Below are 27,680 nucleotides of genomic sequence, written 5' to 3'. Positions count from 1 at the left end.
GATCCATCCCTTCTTCTTCTTCTTCTTCCGCAGCCGCAGCAGGGGAGGCATCGGGGCAACAAGGAGCCCCTCCAGCTCCACTTCCTCGCCCCATCGGCCAGCCCTTCCTTGGGGCAGAGAAGGGGAGGCTTTGGGGGAAGCCAAGGAGGAAGGAGGCGAAGAGAGAGAGAGAGAGAGAGAGAAGGAAGGGAAGGGAAGGGAGTCAGGGGTCCAGGGGGGCTCCTTCCCTCCCTGCCCCCGATCTCCCCAGAGAGTGGCTCCCCTCCTTTGGCGTCCTCCCTGGATCTGCTCCTCTTCGTCGGATTCGGCTGGGAAAGGCCAGGAAGAAGGATGCTGACGCCGGAGTCACTCCGGATCGAAGCCGAAGGGCCTCCGGGCATCTCTGCAGCCTCCTTCCCTCCAGGCCATTAAACTTGGAAGCCCTTGGGAGGAGGAAGGAGGCAGAAGAGGAGGCAGAGGAGAAGGAGGAGGACCGCAGGGAGGTGTATGGCTCCTCCGGGCGCCCCCCTGCCCTCCTCCTCGGCCCCTCGCTGCCCCTTCTTGGCCCCGGGCCCCTCGGATCGCGGACCCCCGCCTCCTCAGCCCCTTGGCCGGCAGGAGCATCAGCTGCATCCGGCGCCGGGGACATTCCGAGGCCGGTCCCCGGAGCTATAAATACCCGCCTTGGAAGCCTCTCTCTGCCGCCCGAGAGGATCGGATCTCAGCATGGCCGCCCCGAGGCCCCTCTCGGCCCTCCTCCTCGGCCTGGCTTTGGGTGAGTCCCTCCCGCTCCAGGGAGCCTGCCTTGGCCCAAAGGGCTCTCTGCGCAGCGGCCTCAGGCGGCAGGTTTTGTTGGGCGGCGCCCGGGGTGGGAAGGGTTTGGGGGGTTTCTTTAGTGGGGGGACTGTCAAAGAAAAGCCTAGCCCCAGCAGCAGGGCAATGGGGATCCTGGCCTCCTGGGACTGCAGAAATAATCCCGCTTCGAGACCGCGACATCTGTGAAATGACCCGGTTTGGCACCGCTTTAACCGCCCTGGCTCCAGGCTGTGGAATTCTGGGAGTTGGGGTCTGTTGTGGGCTAACATACTCCGACCTCCAGCATTCCCTAGCTTCGAGCCAGACCACAAGTTAAAGCGGGGCCAAACCGGGTTATTTCCCCAGTGTGGACGGCAGAACCTCTGAGAGAGAGAAGTCTCAACACCCCATAGAACCACAGTCCCCAGAATCCCCCAGCCTTGAGGGTGACCTTGGGGGAGTCACACTCTCTCAGCCTCAGGGGAGGCGAGGGCACACCTCCTCTGAAGAAACCTGGCCAAGAAAAACCCTACAATGGGGTCGCCTGAGGACTTGAAAAGACACAACAACAACAACAACAACAACAACAACAGAGCTCTCTGGCTGAGGATTCTAAACGCCTTCCCTAAACTACAAATCCCAGGATTCCACAGGAGGCAGCCATGGCAGTTTATGAGGACGGATAGCACCGTTGTGTGATATAAGAACAACCACTTCTTGGGACTCCCGACACTTTGCTGCAGCGTCTATACTGCAGGAATAATGCAGCTTGACATCACTTTTGTGGGCCAGAGTTCCTTGCTATGGAATCCTGGGATTTGTAGTTTCACAAGGCCTTTCACCTTCTCTCCCAAGGATACGGATGCTGCCATGAAAACCCTACAATAGGGTCGCCATAGGACCCCAGTCTTTTGTAGAACAGAGCCATGATGGGAGCAAAAGTGGTGTCAAACTGCATTATTTCTACAGTGCAGATGGCTGGCTGACAGAGCCCCTTCTGAATTTGCCGATGGGGATCTTGTCAGACCTTAGAGGCTCCTGGACCTCCTTCCCCAAAAAGATAACCCACACCTTGCTCTCAGGGCTTCTCTTAAGCAAACGGTGGATTCCAGAATGTTCTAAACCCAGCTCCGGCTCAGCTTGTTCTGCTACAGAATTTGCATGTGGATCCTCATAGAAGGCCCCAGGATTTTATATCTGTGTGTATTGCGTTGCCACAAGTCAGGTGGCTTGAAGGCGTAGACGTAGTCGTGCAGTGTGTAGGTTTCCATAGAGTCTGTATCAACCTCCTCGCCTCACTCCTGCTCTGCACTGCATTTTTAGGTCCCAGGGAACCCATTCTTTGCTGTGGTTGCATGCCTTCAAGTCACTTCTGACTTATGGGGACCCTAAAGCAAACCTATAACGGCAAGATTCATTCAGAGGAGGTTTGCCATTGCTGTCCCCTGAGGCCGAGAAAGTACAATGTACCCAAGGTCATCCAGTGGGTTTACATGGCCAGGTCGGGATTCGAACCCTGGACTCTAGAGTGCAATGCTCAAACCACGACCCATTAGGGCCCTTAATATCCATTTCAGGGTTTTCTCTAGGCTCCTGAAAGGGCCCAAGAAACAGTTGCACCTATCCAGGATCTCTCCAGATTCGAACCCGGTAATCTCAGAGGATCCCCTAGATTCAAGATTGCAAGCAAAGCTTGGTCCTCTGTCTAGCAGCAGCAACTGCAAACTTAGCATCAGTTTAAGTAGGCTTAGTAACCTGAGTTTTGTTGTTTCCAATTTATGGCAACCGTATCGTGGGGAGGTTTGCCATTGCCTTCCCCTGAGGCTGAGAGAGTGTGACTCGCCCAAGGTCACCCAGTGGGTTTCATGGCCGAGCCAGGACTCGAACCCTGGTCTCCAGAGTCATAGCCTGACAACTCCAACCACTAGGCCACACTTGCTCACATAATAACCTGGAAAGGGCAGCCCTGATTCAAACACGGCCAGCTGTTTTTCTCATAGGAATGGAGACGGGAGTCAAAGGTCGGCTCTCTGGTTGCATCCAAACTGGAGAAATCATCCGGTTTGACACCACTTTGTCAGCCATGGCTAAGGCTATGGGATTCTGGGGGCTGTAGTTTGTTGCGGGATCAGAGCTCTGGTGCCGCAACAAACTACAATTCCCAGAATCCCATACCATAGTAGTCGAAGCGGTCTCAAACCGGATTATTTCTCCAGCTTCTAAACTCACTGAGAGAGGGGAACTTACTATTAACCAAACCATACATCCTATGCTGACCTGGGCCTTCCTGATGGTGTGGTACTACAAGACCCATCACCCCTGGCCAGCATGATTATATTAGAAGAAGTGAGATTGTGCTCACTTCTTGCACTCCAACTTTTCCTTGTGCGTTCCCCCTCATCCTCCAAGACTTTCTCCAGAGAGTTGCACCTTCCTTCTTTCTCTGCTTCTGCGGAAATAATCCACTTTGAGACCGCTTGAACTACCTTAGCTCAGTGCTAGGGGATCCTGGGAACTGTAGTTTATTGTGGCCCCAGAGCTCTCTGACAGAGAAGGCTCATTGTCTCACCCAAAAAGCCTGTTTCCCCCAACCCCAAATACTCCATATCTGGCAGCTCACACATTCTTGCACATTTGTGGGTATACAAGAGAGAGGAGGAAAGAAAGAAGCGGGTGGCAAGAGCTTTCGTAGACTTGAGCCTCCTTCCCATGTCTTTGAAGAAAAAAGCTTGGGGCTGTTCATCTCCAGCTGTGGCATCATCAGCTCTCTTGGGATCCTCCAGTCTGATCCCAAGGGATCCACCGACTTCATACATAACAGTACGTAGAAGGGAAGGAACAAGAAATCCTTAGGTGATTTTCCTCTGCCTATGGTAATGAACAGTGAGCCAAACCCCAGTGTGTGTGTGCCTTTGTGTATATGAGTCAATTTCCTCGAACACCCGATTTTTCAAAGTCAAGAGCAGCCTTGTATTACATAGATCCTACTCCTGATCCGCTCCTGCTCAACATCCCAGATCCAGCGACATGGGTAAAAATGGGCACCTTCCACACCAGCCATGCAAGGAAGGCAATGGCACAATATTTCATTGATTCCCAGCCACGCATGCCTTTGATTTTTTACTTGCAGGATCATCAAGGATGAGAGGTTGCGGGGTGGTGAAGAATATATATAAAGTATCAAGTAGATGCCACCAGAATATTGAAACAGCAGGATAAAGCCAATAAACAATATGACACAGCACAAAGCTTTATATATAAATCTTCAATCAAAAGAGCCCCAGGCTTGTTGAAATGAAGCAGTTTTTGCCATAAGGCATATGAACATGGGACCAGGTAGAGGTTGCTTGGGAGGCCTTAACAGCCGGGGATCCTTCCTCTGCGGGGCTTAAGGTAGTATACATAATTTCTCCATCCATCTCACCTTCGCGATGACCTTCAGTCAGGGCCCTTTGTGGCTGACCACAGATTTAAATTTGGGTCTCTTGAATCCGAATCCGCTACTCAGCCTGTTATATCACATTGCCACATTGCAAATGGCCAAGCTCTCCCTCCATCCCAGATGCTCCTATTCTGCCAGCTCATACATCTCTGCACATTTGTGGGTGGCCTAAAACACACACACACACACACACACACACACACACAAATGTACCAACTTCCTACCGGTTTTCAAATGCTTCCATGGCTGGTTATCTGGAGAGGATATTTGCTCACTTACAACAAGTTGGTGTTTATAATATCATCTTAATCTAAGGATATGGACATGTTTTAGATAGAAGCGAACCGATGGTCCTTTCTATACATTCTGGAAAATGCTAGGGAGATCTAGCGTTTAGTTTTCCTCCCCATGCATTTTTATAATACTTGTATATTTTGACATGCCAATCACTGTATCTAAAATGGAAAGGTGTATGTGTGGTGTAACGGTTGCATCCGCACTGCAGAGATAATACGGTTTGACACTGCTTTAACTAGCATGGCTCAAATAATAATAATAATAATAATAATAATAATAATAATAATAATAATTTATATCCTGCTTCTTCCCATAGGATCAAGGCAGCTTACAATCACAATAAAATACAGTAATCAAGGATATGGAATTCTGGGAACTGTAGTTTGTTATGGCACCAGAGCAGAGCTAAGCAAGTACCAAAAAAGCCCTTTTTACAATTACAGCACTGATTCTACTTTAACTGCCATGGCTGCATTGGATGGATTCCTGGCTTTGGAGTTTAGTGAAGCACTAGACTAGAGCTTTATGGATGAGAATTTTTAATGCCCTTCCCTAAACTTCAAATCCTCCTAGGAGCCTATGTTGCCATGGCAGTTAAAGTGGCATCACAATGCAAAGTGTGAAAAGGGCCTTAAGGCCTTGCTTGGCACTCTGGGTTGAGAATCAGCATGGTGTAGTGGCTTGAATGTTGGACTGAGGCTGCATCTACACTGCAGAATTAATGCAGGTTGACACTGCTTTCCCACGCTCAATGTTTTGGAATTCTGAGTTTTGTGAGGTATTTAGCCTTCTCTGTCAGAGATCTTGGGGGTTCACAATAAACTACAAATCCCAGGATTTCATAGAATGGAGCCATAACTGTTACAGCAGTGTCAAACTGCATTAATTCTGCACTGTAGCAGCAACCTAGTAATCTGAAGGCCTAGGGCTCAAATCTCAATACAGCCATGGAAACCTACTGGGTGACTTTGGGCAAGTCACACTGTCTCAGCTTCAGAGGAAGGCAATGGTAAGCCCCCTCTGAATAAATTTTGTAAAGAAAACCCTAGGACAGGGTTGTATAAGTTGGAGTCAGCTTGAAGGCACATAAAAACAACAAAGCACCCCCATAGTTTACACTACGATAAACAAAAAATGCACATAAATGAGAAGTATTCCTTGTGTACAAGTAGGACCTGTAGCAAAGTAGTACATTATGAAATTCAGGGCTATGGCCAGCCAGCCATGTCTGTTTCCATGATGCTCCATTCTATTCCCACACACCTTTCCCAGTAGCATCCCAAGGCCACCAAATGTGCTCAGGCATCATTGAGCTGCTTGATTCTCCACCTTGCCCTTGATTTAAAGCTTTGTAATAATTTCTGGGAATGCATTTCTGTAAACTAGAAGATCTCTTTTATAGCTATGGTGCCAGAGCTATACATTGGCCCACATTGAAAGCATGACTTTGCTCTTAGTAATGTACTAAGATTATGTCAGTGCAGAGGCTTAAAAGTGTTTCACCTGTATTTTCTCAGCCATCTTAATAATTACTGCCCTGAAAGGTATGTATTACTATGCCCATATTTCAGATGGAATACACTTCCTCTGCGGTGGAGTCTCCTTCTTTGGAGGTTTTTAAACAGAGGCTGGATGGCCATCTGTCAGAAGTACTTTGACTGTGTATTCCTGCATGGCAGAGGGTTGGACTGGATGATCCTTGGGGTCTCTTCCAACTCTATGATTCTATCTACCATGATAATTTTGTAGTTTCTGTTTCTAAAGAAGTTTCACTGAATCCATTGGGACACATTCCCAGCATAATATACATTGAATTATGCAGTGATGGTGAACCTTTTTGAGGCCGAGTGCCCAAACTGCAACCCAAAACCCACTTGTCCCTATGGCTTTCTAGTTACAAACTCTGGCAAACTCTGTGCTGGGACGATGGCACATGTGCCCACAAAGAGGGCTCTGAGTGCCACCTCTGGCACACGTGCCATAGGTTCGCCATCACAGAATTATGGCCTTGAACAGCTGGAGTTTCTTTATCTTTACCAGAACTTAGAAATGTGTCACTTTTGGACTAGAGTTTCTAGACACCACAAACCAGCATGGATGCTATCCATGCTGCAAGTGGATTCCTTTAGTTGTAGTCCACGAAACATTTACATGCTCCCCATTACTATGCAGTGGTAACATTTTCACTTTCTGGAATACTGAAATAACAAGGGGATGGTGATCCTCAGTATGAAATTGTCTATGTTTATATAGGAAAAATAATTTTAAAATGGTTTATACTTGTTTTTAAAAAATATGAATGCATGCTCTCAGCTTATGCTACAACTCGGAGCTGTACATCTGGGGATTGTATGCCTTAGGATGCTACTTAAAACTAATGGTGAGACCATTCTTGATCATTAAATTTGCAATGCTTTCACTGCGCTGTATACTTGCTTGTGGGGTCATGGCCAAATGGCAGAGCTCAGGAAGAACTTTTCCATCTCTTGAAATCTCCTGAGCTTGACAATTGTATGCAGGATCCTTCCAAAGCATTCTGCATTCCTCGAGCAGAGTCTCCTTTGCCTCCCTCCCGGCCTTCATGTGTACAATGCAATGGGAAGGAATGATTCAATTACATAGTCAGTGGCATGCTTTTAATTTACATTTAGCTGTGTGTTTTCAGCTTCTATACCAATGCATACCCTTTACTATTCCATAAATTTAGGGCACATCACATTTTAATAGCCATCTGAAACACAGTTACCAACTGTGCCCAACTGAACATGGGAACTTTATGAATCAGACATGATCAGTATCTCTTCCAATAAGCTGAAAGCAGCATATGTGGCTCTGTTTCTTCCTATTTTACACTGACAACCATCCTGCAAGGTAGATCAGCTTGAGATGGTGAAGGATCCAAGGTCACTCAATGACATTCATGGCTTGGGGTGAGTTACATCTGAGTAAGGAAGGCAAGAGCTTACTCTGACAGTTGGAGGTCCCTTTTGAACCCTATCCTGGGTTGATCCTGAGTTTTGAGTTCAACCTTTTGTTCTGGGAAGCAGCTTTTGGCTATATGTTAGCAGGAACGTCCTTATTTAAATCTGCTTGATGGTGGTGAGCATTGCCATCAGCAAGTGCAGTGGCTTCTCTTTCATAGGGGGCATTTAAGCATGGGCTAGACAGCCAACTATCAGGGATGCTTTAGCAGCATCATAGGATGTATCCTGACTGTGGAAATAAAGCCGTTTGATACCACATTAACTGTCATGGCTCCGTCCTGTGTAATCCTGGGATTTGTAGTTGGGTGAGTGTATTCAGCCTGTCAGAGTGCTCTGGTGCCTCGCCAAACTCTAAATCCCAGGTTTCTGTAGTATAGATTCATGGCAGCTAACTATTTTTGCATTGTAGGTACACCCTTAGAACCAGTGTGATGTAGTAGTGGTGGATGCTTTTCTTTCTTACTGGTGGTTTTGGCTTGTCCGGAAGGAAGAGGAAAGCTATGGGATTGCTGAGGATGGGGGAGGAGGGTTGTGAAAGCAACGTAGTGAAAGCAATGCTCATAAATAACCTGTACTATACTTGGCCCGAAGCTCCACAAAAACATGGTTGCCCCGAGACAATTTTGAACTCATCCCAGGAGAGTGGTTCTTTAAGAACCTTGTCCTTAAACCCTTGAGCTTGTGCTAATAGAGGTCACAGTCTGAACTGCATATCTTGCTTGTTGTCACCTAGGATGGTCCTCTCATTGGTCTGCACTAAAGCCTTTGCAAAAGGGATGGCGGTGGTGCTTTAGATACTGCGGCTTGGGCATTGTGTGCTGCGGTCAGCAAAGTCCCTGTCCTTCAGGCTTGCAGGCTGTCATTGCTGATGCAAGAAACATTAGCAGTCACACTGTCTTCCTTACTTTTGTGCTTCTGTATATATATATATATATATTTTAAAAAGGAGGAAGCCAAGTCAGATCTGCAGATGGATCAATATCCTAGTAATAGTTATTATCCTGCCCAAACTACCATAAAATACTTGAATTAAAAGAGAAGAAAAATTCCTAGAACCCTTATCAAAGGTTAGAAAAATGTTTTTAAAAACACTAGGGTTAAAACACTGGGATTACAAAAGATACACATTTAGGGATCATTTTTTAATTTTTGCTTTTCTACAACCCGCAGAAAGCATTGAAACAGGCGCGGGAGTCACATAATTGACTGATTAAATTGTATGTGTCCATTTGTCTCCCCCGGGTGTCTGAAAGCCACAGCTGGGTGTTTGTATGGACATGCAACTGTTATTTAAAAATGCATTATCAAACATGGGTAGAGAGATTTTGTAGCACCTTTGAGACTAACAGAAAAAAAGAAATAGGCAGAATGAGCTTTCGTAGACTTCAGTCTACTTCCTCAGATGCATTTGTTTTTTGTTATTGTTGCCAAAGCAGTGTAGATGTGTCATATTGGATGCTGTTGTGTGCCATTAAGTCATTTCCAACTTATGACAACCCTAAGATGAATGTTTTCTTGGCATGTTTACCAGGGGGTTTACCATTGCCGTCCTTGGAGGCTGAGAAAGTGTAAACCACTGGGTTTACATGGCTGGGCTGAGCTCCATTAAAACAAATAAGCAAACCAAGAAGCGTACACAGTGTGCTTTATCACACCCTTTAGTCGTGGTAGTAGTTTCTTTGTATTTACTCTAGAGCAGCAATCCATTTATGGTTCTGCCTGGGTTCAATAACAAAGCTGTCTGTTTCTGCTTCATCATCAAACTTACCTTGTCAAAAGCAGTACCTGTCAAGCACTGCCCCCCAGCACTTGGTCTAGGTTTACAGTAATCTTTGGATGCTTTTAACGCTTCGGCAAGGGTTTCTGCATGCTCACGCTATTAGAACTTTCCGTTCCAGTGCCATATCTCCAATGCATAACGTGTCTTAATTCACATCATTTTTCCAACTGCACATCTGTTCCCCTCCCCACTTCTCCAATTGTACATTTTTTCAACTACACATTTTCTATCCAGGAGGCAGGTCTCTTGTGGGATTAAGAGTTTTGCAACCAGCCCTGGAGCTGGAGCTCTTAAATAACATAACATAACAAAAATAACACAACAAAACAAAACATACTGTCTGACGAAAAGGTAGACAGGGGAAGAAATTCTGGGAAATGAGGGACACAGCAGTATGAAAAAGCTGTACAATGATTTGGGAAGTGCCTGAATAAAATTAATCTGTTTTTACAGGTTTGCTATTGGAGTGATGTCAAGTTAATGTTGGCAAAAGGTTATAGAAACACTGGGAAAGCTCTGTTTGAAAACCAATGTGGTGCCATGATTAGATTGTCAAATTAAAGACTGAGGAGTTCTGAGTTTCATTCTTCCTTTGGTAGCAAATCTCACTGAATGACCCAGGATCTATTAGTCTAATGTCATGGTTTATTTATTTATTTGTTTATTTATTTATTTACTTTTTGTTTGTTGTTATGTGGATTCATGCCGTGGTTTATGGTGACCCTAATGCAAACCTATTATGGGGTTTTCTTGGCAAGATTTGGTCAAAGGATGTTTGTTGTTGCCTTTCCCTGAGGCTTAGAACATGTTGCTCGCTCAGAGTCACCCAGTGGGGTTAATGGCTGAGTTGGGAATTCAACCCTGGTCTCCAACATGCAAGCCACTATGCCACACTGGCTCTCTTACTTACTTCATTTTGCTATTCAAAATGATGTCCATAGACCGGTGCCAGTCTGTGAGCCACTGACTGCCAGTCCATGAATTTCCAGGAACAACAAAAACGAAAGAGCCATAGCCAATATCCATAGATATTGCACTGATCCCTGGAATGTGTGGAAAGAAATTGTCAGTCCCCCATATAAGATGGCCTAAGGATTTTCCTGATTGGCCAAAAATCTTGGGATTTGGTACGAGGCGTTCCTATAGTTAATGAGTGTTGTTGTTTTTAAAATATCCATATGATGTACCTCCTTTTTCTTGTGAATTTCTGGAACTAGTTGGGACTTTTTAAACCCAGGGCAGGGATGGATTTTTTTTGTCTTCCATCACAGGAATCTGCAATACAAGTAGTGGTAAATCCCTGTGCCAGGGATCAATATTTTTTTAGGAACAAAAAAAGGTTTCAGGAAGTTATTTTGTCTTTAAATAGCCTCTAGGGCACCTGGGGGACATTTTGGTTTTGCCGTCATGGGTCAGTTCAGGCCAGGAGGCAATTTTTTTGAAACAGAGACTAAGCAAGGGATTACCTCCACTCACTTCTGGCCCAAGGAGCATAAAAATATGGCAAATATGCTTTCCACACATCTTAGAGGGGTTTGGGTCCAGGAAAAAAATATTGTATGGAATGTGTGTGGACCTCCAAAGTCTCCTGGAGGGCTAATGCAGGCCCTTAGCCTACCATAGTTGCCCATCACTGATGGAGGGTTTGACTGGGCAGTAGCATTATCAGGGGAGTGCGGTCCGTACTGAGTGACACTCAGTGAGGTGGTACACCTGGTAGAGCTTCTGGGAGGAAGAAAGGGCATTGCATACCTTGCATGCTTGTCTAACAGCTACGACAGTTCCTTCCATTTGGGCATCAGCTGCAGTCACGTTAGAGCCCAAATGGACCTCTGGGGGCCTGGCACTGCCCCTTCCAGCAGCGGTGGCTACTGTGGGGAGCGTAATCCCTGTCTTTTGGGCATCTGCCTCCCCCCCCACACTGAGTAACACCAATCCCCAGTACACCACTGACTGGGTATGGAAGTAGGAGCAACCATTACTGTACAAGGGGTGAAATTTAGAAACAACAAAGGCAATCACAGATGATGTGCTGGCCTCTTTGAAAAAAGGATAATAAAGACCAAAGGTGACATTTTATTTATATATTTATTTATTACCTTTGTAATATAATGTACGTATATATTTATGTCTTACATTGGTATCCCTTTCTAGTTATCCCTTCTTTCTAGCAAAAATATCAATAGAGGAGGCTGACAACTTGCCTAAAAACAAACTGAACAATGAAACAGTATTAAAATCTGTCAACAAACAATGATATATGTCCATATGCATAGTGGTTAGCTAGCACTGCCATGAAAGTCACTGTGTGAACTTGGGCAAGCCGCATTGTCTCAGCCAGACCTATTTCATGGAGCTGTTGTGACGATAAAGAGAGGAGGATGGAGAGCCATGTGCTTGCCTTGAGCTTATTGGAAGAAAGATGTAATATAAATACAAAGGAGACAACTATAGGTCCATAGCATTCATTCCCCACACAAGCAAAATTATGCATAAAATACAGTGTGGCCATGTTATACGGGGCACGCTATATGTGACTTTGAGCATATGGTCAAAGCCACGCAGGGCACAAGGGGCAGCGCGTCCCATTCGAATGAATGTGCTGCTGCGCCGCCACACCGCCACATGCACAAGTCCCATTCACTTGAATGGGGCTTGAGCATGTGCGGTATTTGGCATACATGGAAGGGGGTTCAGAATGGATCCCCGCATAAGCCAAGGGCGCACTGTATTGCAACACAGACTCCAACCAGGTATGGAGAGAGAAATACCAGAGCTGCAAGCAGGGTTCAGGAAAGGTAGAGGCACTAGGGACCACATCTCAAATATATAATGGCTAATGGAGTGCACCAAAGAATTCCAAAAGAAACTCAGCATGTGCTTTATAGACTCTAGCAAAGTCTGCATCAATCATGAAAACCTATGAATGCTCTCAAAAAGCAATATGAATGGCCAATACACCTGATAGTTCAGGACAAGACACCACTGTTAGAGCAGAATATGGAGAAACAGAATGGTTCCCAGTTGGCAAGGAGGTGAGGCATGGCTGCATTTTATCATCATACTGATCCAACTTGTACGCAAAAAACATCATAAGAAGAGCAGGATTAGATTTAGAAGGAAGAGGAGTGAAAATAGGAGGAAGGAACATCAACAATATGCAGACGACACAATGTTTCTGAGTAGCAAATAAAATGTACTTAGAATAGTTACTGAGGAAGGTCAAGGAAGAAAGTGCAAAGACAGGTTTGCTGCTGAACATAAAGAAAACAAAAATAATGACCATGGAAGACCCACATAAATTCAAACTAGACAAGGGCACCCCAGATAACAACTTTATTGATCTTTGGTGCTGGCCAACGTTAATGATTTTAGGAGTTTCCACTACCTGTTGCTTATCCTTGTTCGCCTTTCCTCTAAATGCAGTGGGGCATTGGTATCTGCAGGGGTTTGGTTCCAGGACCCACCGTGGATACCAAAATCCATGGATGCTCAAGTCCCATTAAAACAATGGCATAGTAAAATGGTGTCGCTTATATGAAACAGGAAAATCAAGGTTTGCTTTTGGAATTTATTTATTTTCAAGTCGTGGCTCCTTGAATCTGTGGATAAAAAAAAATCAATGAATACAGAGGGCCGACTGTAGTTTTTCTTCTCTGGCTTGGTGTGTGAAAGACAGTGCAGTGCTGGGTCTAGCATGCTTAGTTTTTCACAATCCCCCAGGCTTTAGCAGGGCAGTGGGGCTTTGTGGGAAATTAAAAGGAAGATTAGACAGAAGTGTCCAGTGCCACTTGGAGCTCTGCCAGTGCATCCAGGTAAGCCTGCCAGCATCCTAATGCAGTACCTCTCATACTATCTGATATGCGGGACTGGAAACGTTTTGCTAATGTGCCAGGGACATTAGCATTGGACTAGTGCCACTTTTGTGCCCATTGTCTACAACTGTTTCTTTCCTGGAAACTGGGTGGACCTGCAGCCAATGGCTTATGGACCTCCGCTTTGAGTAGCTCTGCTCTAACGGTATAGGATGCCATCTAGAGGACACTTTGCCTAGGGCCTCCTCAAACGGGGAGACAAAACTGTCCTTTGTGGTTTATTAATGTTAACATTTGTGGTTCAGCTTTGTATTAAGCAAAGGTGTGTATAATGCTGAGGTTAAGGTGCTGGTACACATGTTTTGATTCTGGCTGAATTAATTTGGAATATAGGAGATATGAACCCCTGGCCCAGGGATGAAAGCTATTGAGAGACCACTAGGGCATCAATGTGTTAAGATCGTCATAAAGTATGATTCCTTTTCTCATTGCATTCAGTTGTTCTCTTCATTTTCACCCCCTTTCCAGCAAAATGTCCTTTGGTTCCCCCATGCTTCCTCATGTGGGCTTGCAGCCAGCTGCAAGCAGTAATGACAGCAGTGCTGCACTTAATACTACATGCTTTGCTGGCAGGTTGCCTCCCATCTGGCCCTTACCAGGAAGCAATTGCTTCAGGCAGCAGTGTCTACGAAGGGCTACCATTCTCTTATTTTCATCTGAGAGCTCTGTTCCATTATTACAATATTTATTTACATCTTGCCCTTTTCCTAGTCTGGGACTCATGGTACCTGACAAATTAAAACAGATATGCTGTAGTTTGTTTTTTTAAAAGTACCTCATACGAAAATTAAAAATATAACTAAACTAATAATAAAATTAAAAGGAGTTAAGAGGTGCCAGTCTAATGTTTCTAGAAAGACCGTTTTAGGGCTCATTCCCACTTACATTTGAACTGATTTGCAATTCGCCTTCGCTCTGTGTTGGTAAATCGATTCCAAAAGGTCCATCGTTCCCACTGTGAAAGCGGATCTTTTAATTATTCCCTTGTAATTGCTTCTTTTTTTTGGCACTGTTGTCCCCACTAGTTTCCACTGCTTCAAAATGCATGTCAAATATCTGTGCATCATCAGTGACGTAAGCAGCATCCCCAGATTTTTAAATCATGTGCCCATAGGTCACACCACAAGCACAAAGGCAGCACTGGGGGGGGGGGATGGATCTACCAAGAACTGAGGAGGGATGGTAAACACCCCTCTGCCATTAGTCTCTCCCCTCCAGAATTATGCGATTCAGATCCATCGTTCTCACTAGTTGAACACGCTTCGGAATCAATTCTTTTCAAAAGAACTAGTGTCAGCAAAGAGTAGGTTTTTTGTGTTTGCCTTGCTTCATCGTGATTGAAACTGATCACAGTAGGATTGGAACCAGTTTCAAATGGGAACAACGTTCATATAAGCCCAACAGCAATTTGCTTTAAATCATAATAGGGACACGGCCCAGATGTACCAGTGGGGATGGTGGAACAGAGATGAGGGGCTCCTAGAAGACCCTAAAACATGATAGCCTTCAGGTAACCTAAATCTCAGTTATATAGGGCTTTATAGGTGATAACCAGCACTATGAATTGTGCTGGTTATGAGTTCTAATTTCCCTTCCTCTTTCTTTCCTCTCCCTCTCTTTCCTTTCCTTACTTCTTATTACTTACACTGGGATACTAGAATGCTCCAGCCCATTCTCAGTACTCTGTTCTTGTTCCTTCTCCCATGCCTGCTGCCCCACTGGGCACTTTTCCATCCCTCTCTAGGCATTCTGGGAATGCTGCTCTGCCTTTGGGTCTCTCTTCTAGCCAAGTATAGGCTAAGCTCCAAGCCTAGGGTCATGGCAGGATGAACAAGAAATGGTAAGAGCTGGCAATGTCTTTTGCGGTTGCATTAGGCTGGACTCAGACAGAGAACCTAGCTCTGCAGCACAGTTGTTATCAGTATTCTGACACTTTGTGGGAAGATGAGAGGGGAAGTCTTGAACTATGAGCCTATTCCTTCTTGGAGGAAGATCCGGGGAAAGATGAACCAATAAATTGGGAATGAGTGACCGCTTTCCCTTTTTCTAGTCTCCCTTGCTCTTCTTGCTGAAGCCCTGTTGAATTTCATAGGACTGCACTTTAATGCAAGAGAGCCAGTGCAGTGTAGTGGTTTGATTGCTGGACTATGACCCTGGAGACAAGGGTTCAAATCCTAGTTAGTCATTGAAAATGACTGAGTGACTTTGGGCAAGTCATACTCTCTCAGCCTCAGAGGAAGGCAAAACCCCTCTCTGAACAAATCTTGCCATGAAAACCCCATGATAGGGTTGGCATAAGTCAGAAATGACCTGAAGGCACACAGTGATTATGAGGCCAAGATCCTGTTCACTCTTTCTGTAGCATAAAAGTGCACCAGCATAGTTGTGCTGGACCTATTGGGCTGCACCACTGCAACCAACCATGTCATGAGTAGTATGACTGCATTCTTCCATTGCATAGCAAATAATCCACTTGCCCATCCAGTGTCGAGGACTGCACTTGTGGAACCTCCTAGACAGTACCAGTTGCACAGTGGTTTACAGTGTTGTAACAGACCTTGTGCAATTCTGAATAAGATACTAGCCTTATGTAACCTCTGAGAAAGTGCAGCTGCTTGCGTTACGGTGTTTAGACCACTATAAGGCTATGTTGGGATAGCAACCTAAGACTTGTGGTGTCAGGTTTAGACAAGGGGTATGGAACATGTGACTCTCCATATGTTGCATGATTGCGATTCCCATCAGCTCTAGCTAGCAATCCCAGTGGTGAGAATTGCAAACTGATGGACCACACAATCCCCATCCCTGGTTTATTGGGTGCCAGATTAGGATTAGGGAAAGACCCTGGTTCAAATTTATGCTCAATCGTGAAGCTCCCTGAATGACTGTGAAACAACCATTCTCTTGAGGCTTCCAGATGCAGGGCTCTGAATGGCCCCAGTGAGAAGGTAATGTGAACCTAGTCTATGTTTACCTGAATGGATTGTTTTTCCTAACAAGAAAAAGACAGAAGAAATAGTGGGGTAACATGAGAAGGCTAGAAATGGAAGACAGTGTCATCTGGACTTCCTCCAATTGTCTATGAAGGGGGGGCAGTTGCACAGTTGCAACCTGGAAGCACTCTCTTTGTCATCTTACTTATCGTAAAGGGCTGCTGTGAGAATAAAAGGGGTAGAGGAGAAGGAAATATATATGCTGTCTTAAACCCTGTGGAGGAAAGGTGTGATGCAAATGTTTTCAGCTGCTGCCACACTGTGGAATTAAAGCAGTTTGATACTGCTTTAACTGTCATGGCTCCATCCTGTGGAATCCTGGGATTTGGTTCGTTATGGCACTAGACCTCTCTGACAGAGAAGGCTAAATATCTTACCAAACTACAAATCCCAGAATTCCATAGCAATGAGCAAGAGCAGTTATAGTGGTGTCAAACTGCATTAACTCTGCAATGTGGATGCAGGTTTCGATAGATTTATAGATGCTCTAGTTCATGTACGTAATGGCTATCTGTCACCTTTTACTAAAGGTTTCTATGGAGAGAATAAATCAGAGCTTGGGTAAGTTACTTTTTGGCTTTGCTTGGACACTGGGGGGTTTATGGGACTTGTTGTAGTCCAAAAATAACTTTTCCAAGACATAGGAAAAATAAATACATTCTTCTGGTTTGTCATCCTTTACCCTGATAGCTTCTGTAAACTCTGCTCCAGAGTCAGCTGCACCCTCTGCTGTCAATGCATGAGAACTGCCCTGCTGGATTGCACTAAAAATCTGCCCTCGTTTTGTTTGCAACTTATAGTAGCCTGGTTGGTTAGTTAGTTATTTCGGTTTATATTCTGCCTTCCAAGCAAATTATCCTTAGGTCAACAGCTTTGCTGTTGTTGTGTGCCTTTTAAATTTCTTTCCACTTATGGCGACTCTAAAGTGAACCTATCACAGGGTTTTCTTGGCAAGATTTGTTCAAAAAGGGTTTGCCTTTGCCTTTCTCTGAGGCTGAGAGTGTGTGATGTACCTAAGGTACAGTGGGTTTCTATGGCCGAGTGGGGATTTGAATCCTGGTCTCTGGACTCATAATCTAATGCTCAAATCACTAAACCACGCTTGCTTTCTTTGATTTGCTTTAGCGCTATTTATTTGTCTTTTAGACAGTACAAGATATCAACAGAACTCTCCTCCCTTTACCACATTTTAAATGAACTGATTGCCTTTCTATCCGCTTTCTTCACTGCTCAGCTTTCACTGTACAAACCTATTAAAAAGATGAAACAAGAATTCAATTAAAACATTAATTTGAAATATTATGAAACAGTGCACTTGTTGCACATCCTTCAACCCCCACCAATTAAATGTTGAATGCTTGTTTAATGAGAGGTCTTTGCCTCCTAGCAAGACAAGGAAAAGAGAAGATAGCCACCTCAGTTAGAGAGGCGATGGGCTGACAGAGCAGAAGCTGGATAAAGAAGGAGTTGTTGGTGTCTCTCATATAACGTCCCTCTTTCTTTCTCTTCCCAGTGACATTGTGCCACAGCGGCTGTGTGGAGGTCGAGTCGGAAACCGAGGCTGTGGCTGGTGAGACTTTCAGGATTCGGTGCATCTCATGTAAGAAGCGCAGCGAGACAGAGGCTGAGGCCTTCACTGACTGGTTCTTCAAGGAGAAGGGGACAGAAGAGTTTGTCCATGTGCGTGGTGTGGTAAAGGAGAAGCAAACAGTGGTGTGCAAAGGCCAGGGGCAGTGGGGTGGGGGCTAGTGGCTTTTCTTTTTTTGGAGACTCAGGTAGGACTGGCTCTACCTTTAGGCAGTGTGAGGTGTCTACCTCAGGCATCAGATACTGTGGGGTGGCAGTAGTAGCAGCAGCCTACTACTACTTTGTGCCTTCTGACCATTCTTCTCCCTAAGAGAGGGGTGAACAACTAGAAGGTGGTGGGTTGCACCCCTGCACTCAATCAATGGCTGAAGGGGTCAGGGATCAGAACTACTTGGCATCAGTTCTGCATCCAGTGAAAAGATGTTGTGCAAAGAAGTACAGTTAACCCTCCGTTTCAGCAGGAGATCCGTTCCGGACCCCCCTACAAAAACAGAGACTTGCATGTATTCAAGCCCCATAGGCTTAAATGGGGCATGCCCCCATGAGCGCGCACCCCATTGGGGTGAATGGAGGTTGCCCCTCCATGTATAAGCAAGAACGCAGATCTCAAGTCCGTTAGAAAGGAGGGGCGACTGTATTGGATATTATGTTATGCAATGTCTTAGGCTGGTATACCAGTAGTTTCTCTAGTGTAAGAGTTCCAGCCTTAGGTTTCCAAGTGAATAGCACTTTTGTAAAGAAAAAAAACCACACAATACCCACATAGCATTAAAACAAGGATAGTTCACAATAATATGTTATAGGTGGACACATCCACACATACATACATAAGTTACTGAACCAGCAGCTAGAGCCCCATCATGTTTTGGCCCAACAGCTGATGAAAGGCCTTCCCTCCATATTCCAACTGCCATTGCTCTGGATTCTGAGGGAGAAAAGAGCAGCCAGTATCTGCTGAGCTTAATCTCCTCCCTCACAGCCATCTCATTTTACTTTTGCATCCTTTCTTATTTAGATTGTAAACCTGAGGGCAGGAAATGGTCAAATTAATGATTTGTACAGTCAGCCCTCCATATGCACAGATTCAACCATCCATGGCTTGAAAATATTCTAGAAAAATATAAATGCCAAAAAGCAAATCTACTTAAGGGACACAATTTCATTACACCACTGTATTTAATGCACCTTGAGCATTCATAGATTTTGGTATCCACAAATTTTGCCACTTCTCTTTGGCCTGGAAAAACGACGGATTGGGGTTGCAGGGCTGCCAGTGAGGTTACCTTGGCCCCAATATTAACACCCCTGGTTTTGAATAAAACTGACCCCTGGTTCTGAATAAAAAGGTGCTCACACAGGGCTTCAGGAAACTAGTTTGGGCGTTACTCATCTCTGAACTAACTAATAAATGAGCTTCTGAAGCTGGATATGCAGCAAACTGTATTTTTACAATTACAGCCATCCCTGGACAAAACAAGTTTCCTATTCTCACAGCACCGAGTATGAACTGTGCTTCTTCTATTCCTTTTAATATGGCCTTGCAGTTTGCAAGTTCCCAGGTACTGTGTGTTCTGGAGAGCTGTTCCTTGGGCTATTTTTGCTAACTGCATCAATGATTAACCATTTGAGAAGCACCTCTATGCCTAGGTCTCTGAAAGAGAGAGGCAGAGGGAGATAGGAGAGACAAACTGAAACATCTATAGAGTGGGCAGGATGGGGCAAATAAGGATGGGGAGACTGTCACTGGTCCAGGGACCACCATTTCAAGTAGCACTAGACTGGGGGACTTTTAGAGGTTAGAGTGTTGCAACCTGGAAGATGACAGGGCCCCATTGAAACTTGACTCTCACTAGGTGTTTCCATAATGCTCCTTTCCCCATAGCCTAGCCCACCCCACAGGGTTGTTAGGAGGATAGAGTGAAGAAGCAGAGAATCATATACATTGCCTTGAGCTCATTTGCAGAAGAGGTGGAATATAGATGTAATAAAGAAATCATTCTGTCCTCAATGAAAATTTCCGTCAGTGCCCAAATTCATTTCAGAGAGCAAGACATTTAAAACTGTTCACACCTCAAACTCTTCTATTGGCTGTGTTCTCATTTCCTTGGTAACTTTATCCTTTTTCTTTGGATGCCTAAACTGTACTTCTAAATTTAATTTTGCCTCCTTTCCTATAGGAGGCAAAATTTACCTTTGCTGATTAAATGTTAAAATAAAACTATTATGGTTGTATGTGGTGGAAGTGGGTCCAGGTGGTAGGAGGATGTGGCTTAAGCCCAGTTGTTATAGTTAGACCCAATGAATCAATGGAACTTATCTGCTGACCTACCAAATTTATATTGATTCATTGGGTCTACTTGATCTGGGACGAACAAATGTTTTAGGCCTGCATCTTCTAGCCCTAATTTCAATCTGAGCCGCTCTGTCTCTGCTCCAGATCCTTCATTATGATGTTGACACTAAACTCAGAGTGTTGGACCCCCGCTTTGAAGAGCTGGTGTCCTGGGAGGGCACCAAGGACATTGCAGACTTGCAGGAGCTTTCCATTCTGCTACTTAATGTCACCTATGAGCAAGCGGGCGAGTATATCTGCAGTGTCAATCGCACACTTCTTTTTGCAAATGATTTCACACACAATGTAATGGTCAATAAGACCATCCACGTGGACGTCGTAGACAAAGGTAAGTGCAAGTGCGATAACAGTGGAGCTGTGAATGAAAGAGCTGGAATGGGAAGGCAGGCATGTGGGAGGAGAAGATGCTTCGCAGGTTGCAGACGGATTTAAAACATGCTGGATGACACCAAGGGTTTATTTTAGGAGTGGCAATCATATGGCCCTCCGCATATGATTGGATTTCAACTCCCCACATTCCTTGCTATTGGCTATGCTGGCTAGGGTTCCTGGGACTTGCAATCCAACAACATCTGGAAGCTTTATGATTCCCACCTCTAGTCTGTATCATCCAGCATCTTGTTATCCATGGTGGTCTCTCAAAAGCTAACAAATTGGCATAATTTCTGTAAATCTGTCAATTTGTCCAGGCTATTTGGCAGACCATATCTCCTTATATGAAGTGGCCCAGGCCCTGAGATCCTCTGGAGAGGCCCTTCTCTCCATCCTACCACCGTCACAAGCACAGTTGGTGGGGACACAAGAGAGCGCCTGGCTTCCTCCTGTTGGCCTTCCACCAGCAGGCTAAGCCCTACCTGTTTAGACAGGCTTTTAAAACAGAATGGTTGTAAACAGCCTGGGATACTGTTTCATTTTAAAGTGTTTTTTTAAAAAGTGTTATCTTTTAAAATGCAATTTATTCTTTAGTTGGCATGGTACAGATTGCCCCAAAAGGGCAGCCTGCCGGCGCCTGTTTTTCCATCGGAGGGAAGCCACAGCTGCCAAATGGTGAGGCTTCCCACTGGCGAAAAAAGAACCCTCAAAAAGCGGGTTCTTTTGAGGCCACGGTGGCAACGTAACAAGTGCACCACTGGTGCACTCGTTAAATAAATGCCGCGCAGCACCATGTGGATGCCGTGTGGCACTTATGCAACAATGGCGGTGCCCATGTAAACAGGGCGCCACCATTGTTGCACCTTCGTCACGTGCAAGAGTTGCAGGACGTGTGGGTGCTCCACCCCCCAGGCAACCCTTGTATGTGACGAGGGCACCTGAAAGGCCGGTATGTACTGGGCCATTGGTATCAATTTTAACACTGTACTAATTTAATTCCAATTTAATTTAATTCTTTTTTAATGTACCTCTTTACTATGTTTTTAATGGTATTTTTTTTTTACTGAGTCCCAGTTCTGGGAAAAGAACAGGATTAATAATAATAATAATAATAATAATAATAATAATAATAATAGTTGGTTATTCATTGTAAGCCAATTGTTATCTGGTGGGGATGAGGATTCAGGACACTCTTTGGGCCCACACAGACAGGCCAAAATAAAGCTGCTTCGGACCACTTGGGAGATATGCTGTTTAAACGATGCATGTATCCTAAGAGGCTGGAAGTCGTGCCAAAGCCATACCTCCCAAGTGACCCAAAGCAGCTTTATTTTGGCCTGTCTGTATGGGCCTTCTGACTACTATCTGCAAGCATGTTGCATGATGGCTGATGCTGCAAAAAAGAACCAGTTTCCATATGTGCACAGAATTCATAAAATCTGGTGTCTTTCCTGTAAACAGGAGGACAGAGGAAATGCAGCTGAGAAGTGACTATGTGTTTTTGTGCTTCACATCCCCATTCCTGTCTTTCCTTTCCTAGCAAACCGGGACACGGCATCCATCGTGTCTGAGATCATGATGTACGTTCTCATCGTAGTCCTGACCATCTGGCTGGTGGCAGAGATGATCTACTGCTACAAGAAGATTGCTGCTGCAACAGAGGCAGCTGCGCAAGAGAATGCGTAAGAAGTGGGGCCAAGAGGAGGCCAGTGGGGTGTCAGTTCAGGGAGCAGAAGCCACAAAATGGATCAGAAGGGAGGAGAAGGGAGCAGAGATTTCTCCTTAACAGCAAAGTGCCCCCCTGGCCTACATCTGTGGACCTGCCACATCCAACAGGTTTATATGATACAGGTGGCAGCAGTGCAGGCTCTCCTGAGTGATTGTAAGCCGCCTGCCATTTTAAATTCCCAGAATGCCCCCAGAGAGGTGTGAGCAATATATGGACTGCAAGTTACACGGGCACTATCCAGTCATTTTGGCCACTGTTGTTCCATACTACAAATGTAGCAGTATGTTGCTAAATTTTGGCACCATTGAATTAATTAAAAACAAACAAACTTCAAAACACTCTTTAAAAACTAAAACAAGATGCACATGGAATACATGTTTTGTTTTAGGAGAGAATTGTGTTCTTCAGAACCTCTGAGAAATACGTTTTTCTTCTGAAACAAAGTATGCGCTATTGCCTGTACAGTGTGTTTCAAAAGACATGGTGAGATGGCCCCTGATTATGCCAAATCTGCCCACTTGTGACTCAGAGAGCACTCTGTTCAGTGTGTTATGAGTAAAATAAAATAGCAAACAGCTCCCATGTCCAACCATTGAAGTTTTATACCGGCCCCCAAGACTAGCAATAATAGTGAGATCCCCTTGGACACATTGGTCCCAGCATCTGTGCAAGAATGCCTGATGATGGCATTGACTATGCAGGAATGGAAAACGTAGTTAGAGACAGAGTTTAGAAACAATTTCTTAAAAAAATAATTAATTAACTGTAACTCATTAACATTTTCAACAGTGGTACAAAACACGCTGCAGAAACAATCCAGTTTGATACTGCTTTAACTGCCATGGCTCAATGCTAGGGAATCCTGGGAACTGACTGTTTCAGAGAGTTTTGGTACCAGAACAAACTACAATTCCCAGATTCCCAAGCACTGAGCCAGGGCAATTAAACTGGTCTCAAACTAGATTATGCAATGTCTTGGACCGATGATATTAAAATTTATTGAGAGATGGGACATAAAGGCCATAGTCAGGGGTTAGAATACCTGAAGGTGCATTGCCTTAGGGTTGGGGCTGGTTTGGTCAGATCCCTTTTGTCACACATTTCCATTTTTCTCTTTGCCCACAGCTCTGAGTATTTGGCCATCACATCAGAAAGTAAAGAAAACTGTACAGGGGTGCAGGTAGCTGAATAGCCCATACAGGGCTGTCGGCAGGCGCAGAGATTCCTGGTTGACAGGTATTATTATTATTATTATTATTATTATTATTATTATTATTATTATTTGCAGATATAACACAAGCAGAAATTATCCCCCTGCCCCACAGGGTTTCCAGTTAATATTTAGAAGGTTGGGAGCTGGGAACAAGACTGAGGATCAAAATTTGAAATAGGCAAGTGGGTTAACAAAGGGAACAAGTGTAAGTCAATTCAGTTATATGCATTCCAACTTTGTTGCTCTGGGGGATGCATAGGGATGGATGTAAGATGTCTTTTTTGAGGAAGAGAGTGTTGGAGATGCAGAGAAAGACCACCATATAGATGAGCATTTCTAACTTGGTACACTCCAGATGTGTTGGACCAAAACTTGCAGCATTTCCAGCCAGAATGATTCTTGTTAGAAGGGGGAAGCAGTGATTGTGAGCTGGAAGGAGAGATAATTTCAGCCAGATCACTATGAACTGCAGCAGCTGGTTCTGATTTGAATCCGCCTGGTTCCCACTTGGACTGAATTTCTAAATAAATCAATTCAGCCCAAAAAACACCCCATTTCCCCAGCGTCTTTTTGCCAGGAGGCCTCTGCCATTGCCATTGCAGGCACTATGCCTACAAAAGGTTTGGGACTCTGCCAGGAGGGCAGATGGGGGCATAAACTCTTGGTCTCCCCCTTCCTTCCCATCTCTGGCCCCAATGGCACCCAGAATACAGGATGTTAGGACTCACGTCTGCTGGAAATGAACGTATCACGGGTAAGTAACAATGTTCGTTTTCCCCAGCGTCTTTTTGATGTGGGTTAAATGAGCAAAAAGCATAGCCCCCCTTTCTAAATCAATTTCTGAAATTGGATTCAGTGGGAACCATGCCTGTTTAACCCGGATCACGATCTGGATTTAAACATAGTGGGAGCAGGGCCCTTTTATTTCCTCTTACTGGTCTCTCAGAAGGAGCAGATGTGGAGGCAGTGACTGCAAGGAAGGGGAGGTCAAGCAGGTTCTAGGGCTGACGGATGCCCCTGGGATGGCGCATGGACTTTGTGAGGTGCTCAGTGATGACTGAAGAATGGTCTGGAAATCATACCCTATGAGGAGCGACTTAGGGAGCTGCTATGTTTAGCCTGGAGAAGAGAAGGTGAAATGGTAGCCCTGTTTAAATATTTGAAGGGGTGTCACATTGAGGATGGAGCAAGCTTGTTTTCTGCAGCTCCTGAGAATAGGACATGGAACAATGGATGCAAGCTACAGGAAAAGAGATGCCACCTCAATGTTGGGAAGAACCTCCTGACAGAAAGAGCTGTTTGACAGTGGAACACATGCCCTAGTTCTCCTTCTTTGGAGGTTTTTAAACAGAGGCTGGATGGTCATTTGTCAAGGGTGCTTTGATTGTGTATTACTGCATGGCAGGGGGTTGGACTGGATCAGACTCAATGATTTCTGAGGCAGAAGATAGCGTGGGCCTGGTGCTAGGTTATTGCGATGTGGTGATGGTGATCTAATGCTGCCTTCATTACTATTCTTCCAGGGATGAGGCTTGAAAAGGAGCGGAGGAGAGGGAGAGTGTGACTCAGCAGAGGCATCGGCAGCCCCTGAGAAGAGCTGAGCTGGAGCCAAACAACCCCTCCCCGCACTGCATGGCCTTTTTTCCTTAACAAAGCATGCTATTTTTAATAACAGAGCTCTGTATTTGACCCAGGCACTCTGGGATAGACACCTGTGTTTCAAAAGGGGAAGAGTGGTTTGTTCAGGTAGGGGGGGCACGGGCAATTCAGTGAGGGGGGATTGCCCGTGCCACAATGCATGATTGGAAAGCGGCATGCATCGCAAAAGCTTGGGGCCCTCCCCCTGCCCCCCTTGTGGCCCCACATGCCAGCCTGAGGCCTTCTTAATTTACAGGCAATTGCACTTGCGCTTTCTGATTTTTTGCACATTTCTTGCGCTTCTAGTTCTTTTTGGTTACTTCGCTACCAGCACTTTCAACGGGTCTGAGGAGAGGAGGCCCCTGCAGTTGGACTTATCTCCCCTTCCTTCTCCTCTACATGCCATGACTTAGACTTCTACTGTGACCTCCCAGTGTGACCACAGCCAGCAGTGGATTGGAGTGGAGAAAGGTGTTCAAGATGGCCATTGCCTAAGGCCTGGCCACCAGAAGGGACAGTAAGATGCAGACTCTGTGTTGTCATGAAGGAACACCTTTGATGATGAAATATTTAGCACTGACCATAGACATGAACTCTGATATTCTTGAGGCCTATCCCAGCAAGATTTTATGCTGTCACCCTGATGGAAGGTTTGTTCAAGACCTCTGGTGAAAGGGAAGACACTGCAGAGTATATATCTGATTGGAGGGGAAGCAGGCACTTGGATCCAGATGTTGCTCTTTTCACTCCATGTCCCTGACATTCATCATTGTTCTGCCCTTCATAGCATCATGTCGGAATTTGCTCCTGATTTTGACCTTGGTTTGGTACAAATTAATTTCATGCCTTTCTCCTCCCCAAATTTTTCCTTTCTGGATCCAGTACCACCTTGTCAGGCCGTTTTGGCTCTTTGGAGAATACTGTGCTCTCCCCTCTCCTCAGACCCCCGGGGTTGGTCCACCAGGGATCAGCTGCCTTCACAATAGACTAGGGTTTGTTCATAAATAAAGATGATTGAATTTCACCTCTTGGATGGAGTCACTAATTTAATTTGTTTGCAGGGATGGGTTTACACAAACGCAAAGTAAGCTACAACTTTTGGCTTCCGATTTTGAGGGCTGCCCTTGTAGTACAAAACAAATATAACTCCACCCCCATTATTCAATTTTAAGTTTTATATAATTGTCAGGAAAGGGGAGGTTTTTTTGTCTTTGCCTTGCTTCGTCGCAGTTGAAACCAATCACACTAGGATCAAAACCGGTTTCAAATGGAAACAACGGTCATATAAACTGATCGGCAATTCACTTTAAATCATAGTGGCCCTTAGATGCCTGGAGGGCATGGTTTGGCTTAAACATGCACTATAATTTTCTTGGACCAATATGGACTCAGGGCAGAACTGGGGCTGTTGTACTTTACACTGATTTCGGATACCATCATGTGGCGACTGATCAAACTGCACTCATGAGTCAGAAAAGAGGAGATGGAAAGAAGAGCTTGGTTTTTTTAAACCAAGGACATAATATGTCCTCCTCATGGTGCCATAAAAGCTACTGCAAGAACAAGAAAACTGATCCTGTGCCTAACTACCTAAGATGCAGTGTGAAATCCTGCAAGCTGAAAAGCAAAACAAAACCCAGCCCTCTACAATGGTCTCAAATTATCTGTTGTTATTAGTAGTAGCAGCAGGAGGAAGAAGAACTTAAAATTTTCTTCCCAGTGATGCGGTGGAATATGGAGCTCACTCAATACAGACCAATTAAAGGATAATTCAGCCCTATTTTACACCTCCCTCAAGCACACTGAGCCGGTAACAAAATGGATTGTACATGAACTCACTATTAGAATGGGCTCTTGCTGAATGGAATTGGCATTGTAGAAAGATCGTGGTGCCTGGGAAGGTCATTGTTGGTTAATATAGCACTATATTAAGTGCTGCAGGGAACGTGTTTTAATTCCACTTCTTGCTAATTGCAAAAATGCAATGCCTCAGTGGCGTTTAAGGGTTCTGCTGTGCACCAACCCTGAATCCACTCGTGCGTATTGTGCATATGTATGTGTGTCTCCAGTGCCCGGCCTGCCAAAGGATTTCTCTTGCATGTTACCAGATAAAGATTTCTCTTGGACACCATTTCTTGAAGGTGAATTTAATAGCCTGCTTGTGGCATCATCTGTAGACATTAAAAGAACATTAACATTCTTTTGGTCAGATCCCAGACTGATCAAGCTGCACAGTGGAAACAAAACCACGGTGTTAGATTCATTGGCAGTAGTCAAGGTAGGGCAAACCCGCCACAAAAAGAAAGAAGAAGAAAATAATGTGCTTTACTGACGGCTCTTCTATTTGAATTGAACTTTGCATTTGCTTATTAACTAATAAAGCTATAAATTATCAGTGGAGACTTTGGGTCTAACCTCGTAGCCCTTATTTTGGATAACCATAGCAGGATATTTCTCAAAGAAAGAACTAATGGAGGAGCTGGAAAACATTGTGAATATGCAAGTACAATCAAACTGAAAAGAACTGAAAATGCTCGCTGTTTTCAGGCAATGTAGTTGAGAATTACAAAATGATACTGGATACAGATGACTAGAAAAGAAAAACAGGTAGAAGTGGGAATGGAAAGGGGTGTTTTGCAGGAG

At 44.8% G+C, this 27,680-nt stretch overlaps 1 protein-coding gene across 1 annotated transcript; it reads left to right on the top strand.

Annotated features, from left to right (window-relative positions):
• On the top strand, nucleotides 1-26,061 carry SCN1B (sodium voltage-gated channel beta subunit 1). The gene is made up of 6 exons (XM_042440706.1): nucleotides 1-754; nucleotides 17,659-17,825; nucleotides 20,170-20,413; nucleotides 21,998-22,139; nucleotides 23,312-23,422; nucleotides 24,923-26,061. Exons 1-5 carry the CDS (start codon nucleotides 706-708, stop codon nucleotides 23,376-23,378), a joined length of 669 nt encoding a protein of 222 aa, XP_042296640.1. The 5' UTR covers nucleotides 1-705; the 3' UTR covers nucleotides 23,379-23,422; nucleotides 24,923-26,061.
• The last annotated feature ends 1,619 nt before the right edge of the window (nucleotides 26,062-27,680 follow it).

This window comes from Sceloporus undulatus, chromosome 9 (assembly GCF_019175285.1).
Source record: "Sceloporus undulatus isolate JIND9_A2432 ecotype Alabama chromosome 9, SceUnd_v1.1, whole genome shotgun sequence".
In the NCBI taxonomy this organism is placed as follows: Eukaryota; Metazoa; Chordata; class Lepidosauria; order Squamata; family Phrynosomatidae; genus Sceloporus; species Sceloporus undulatus.
This window is presented reverse-complemented; position numbering and strand designations above follow the sequence as displayed.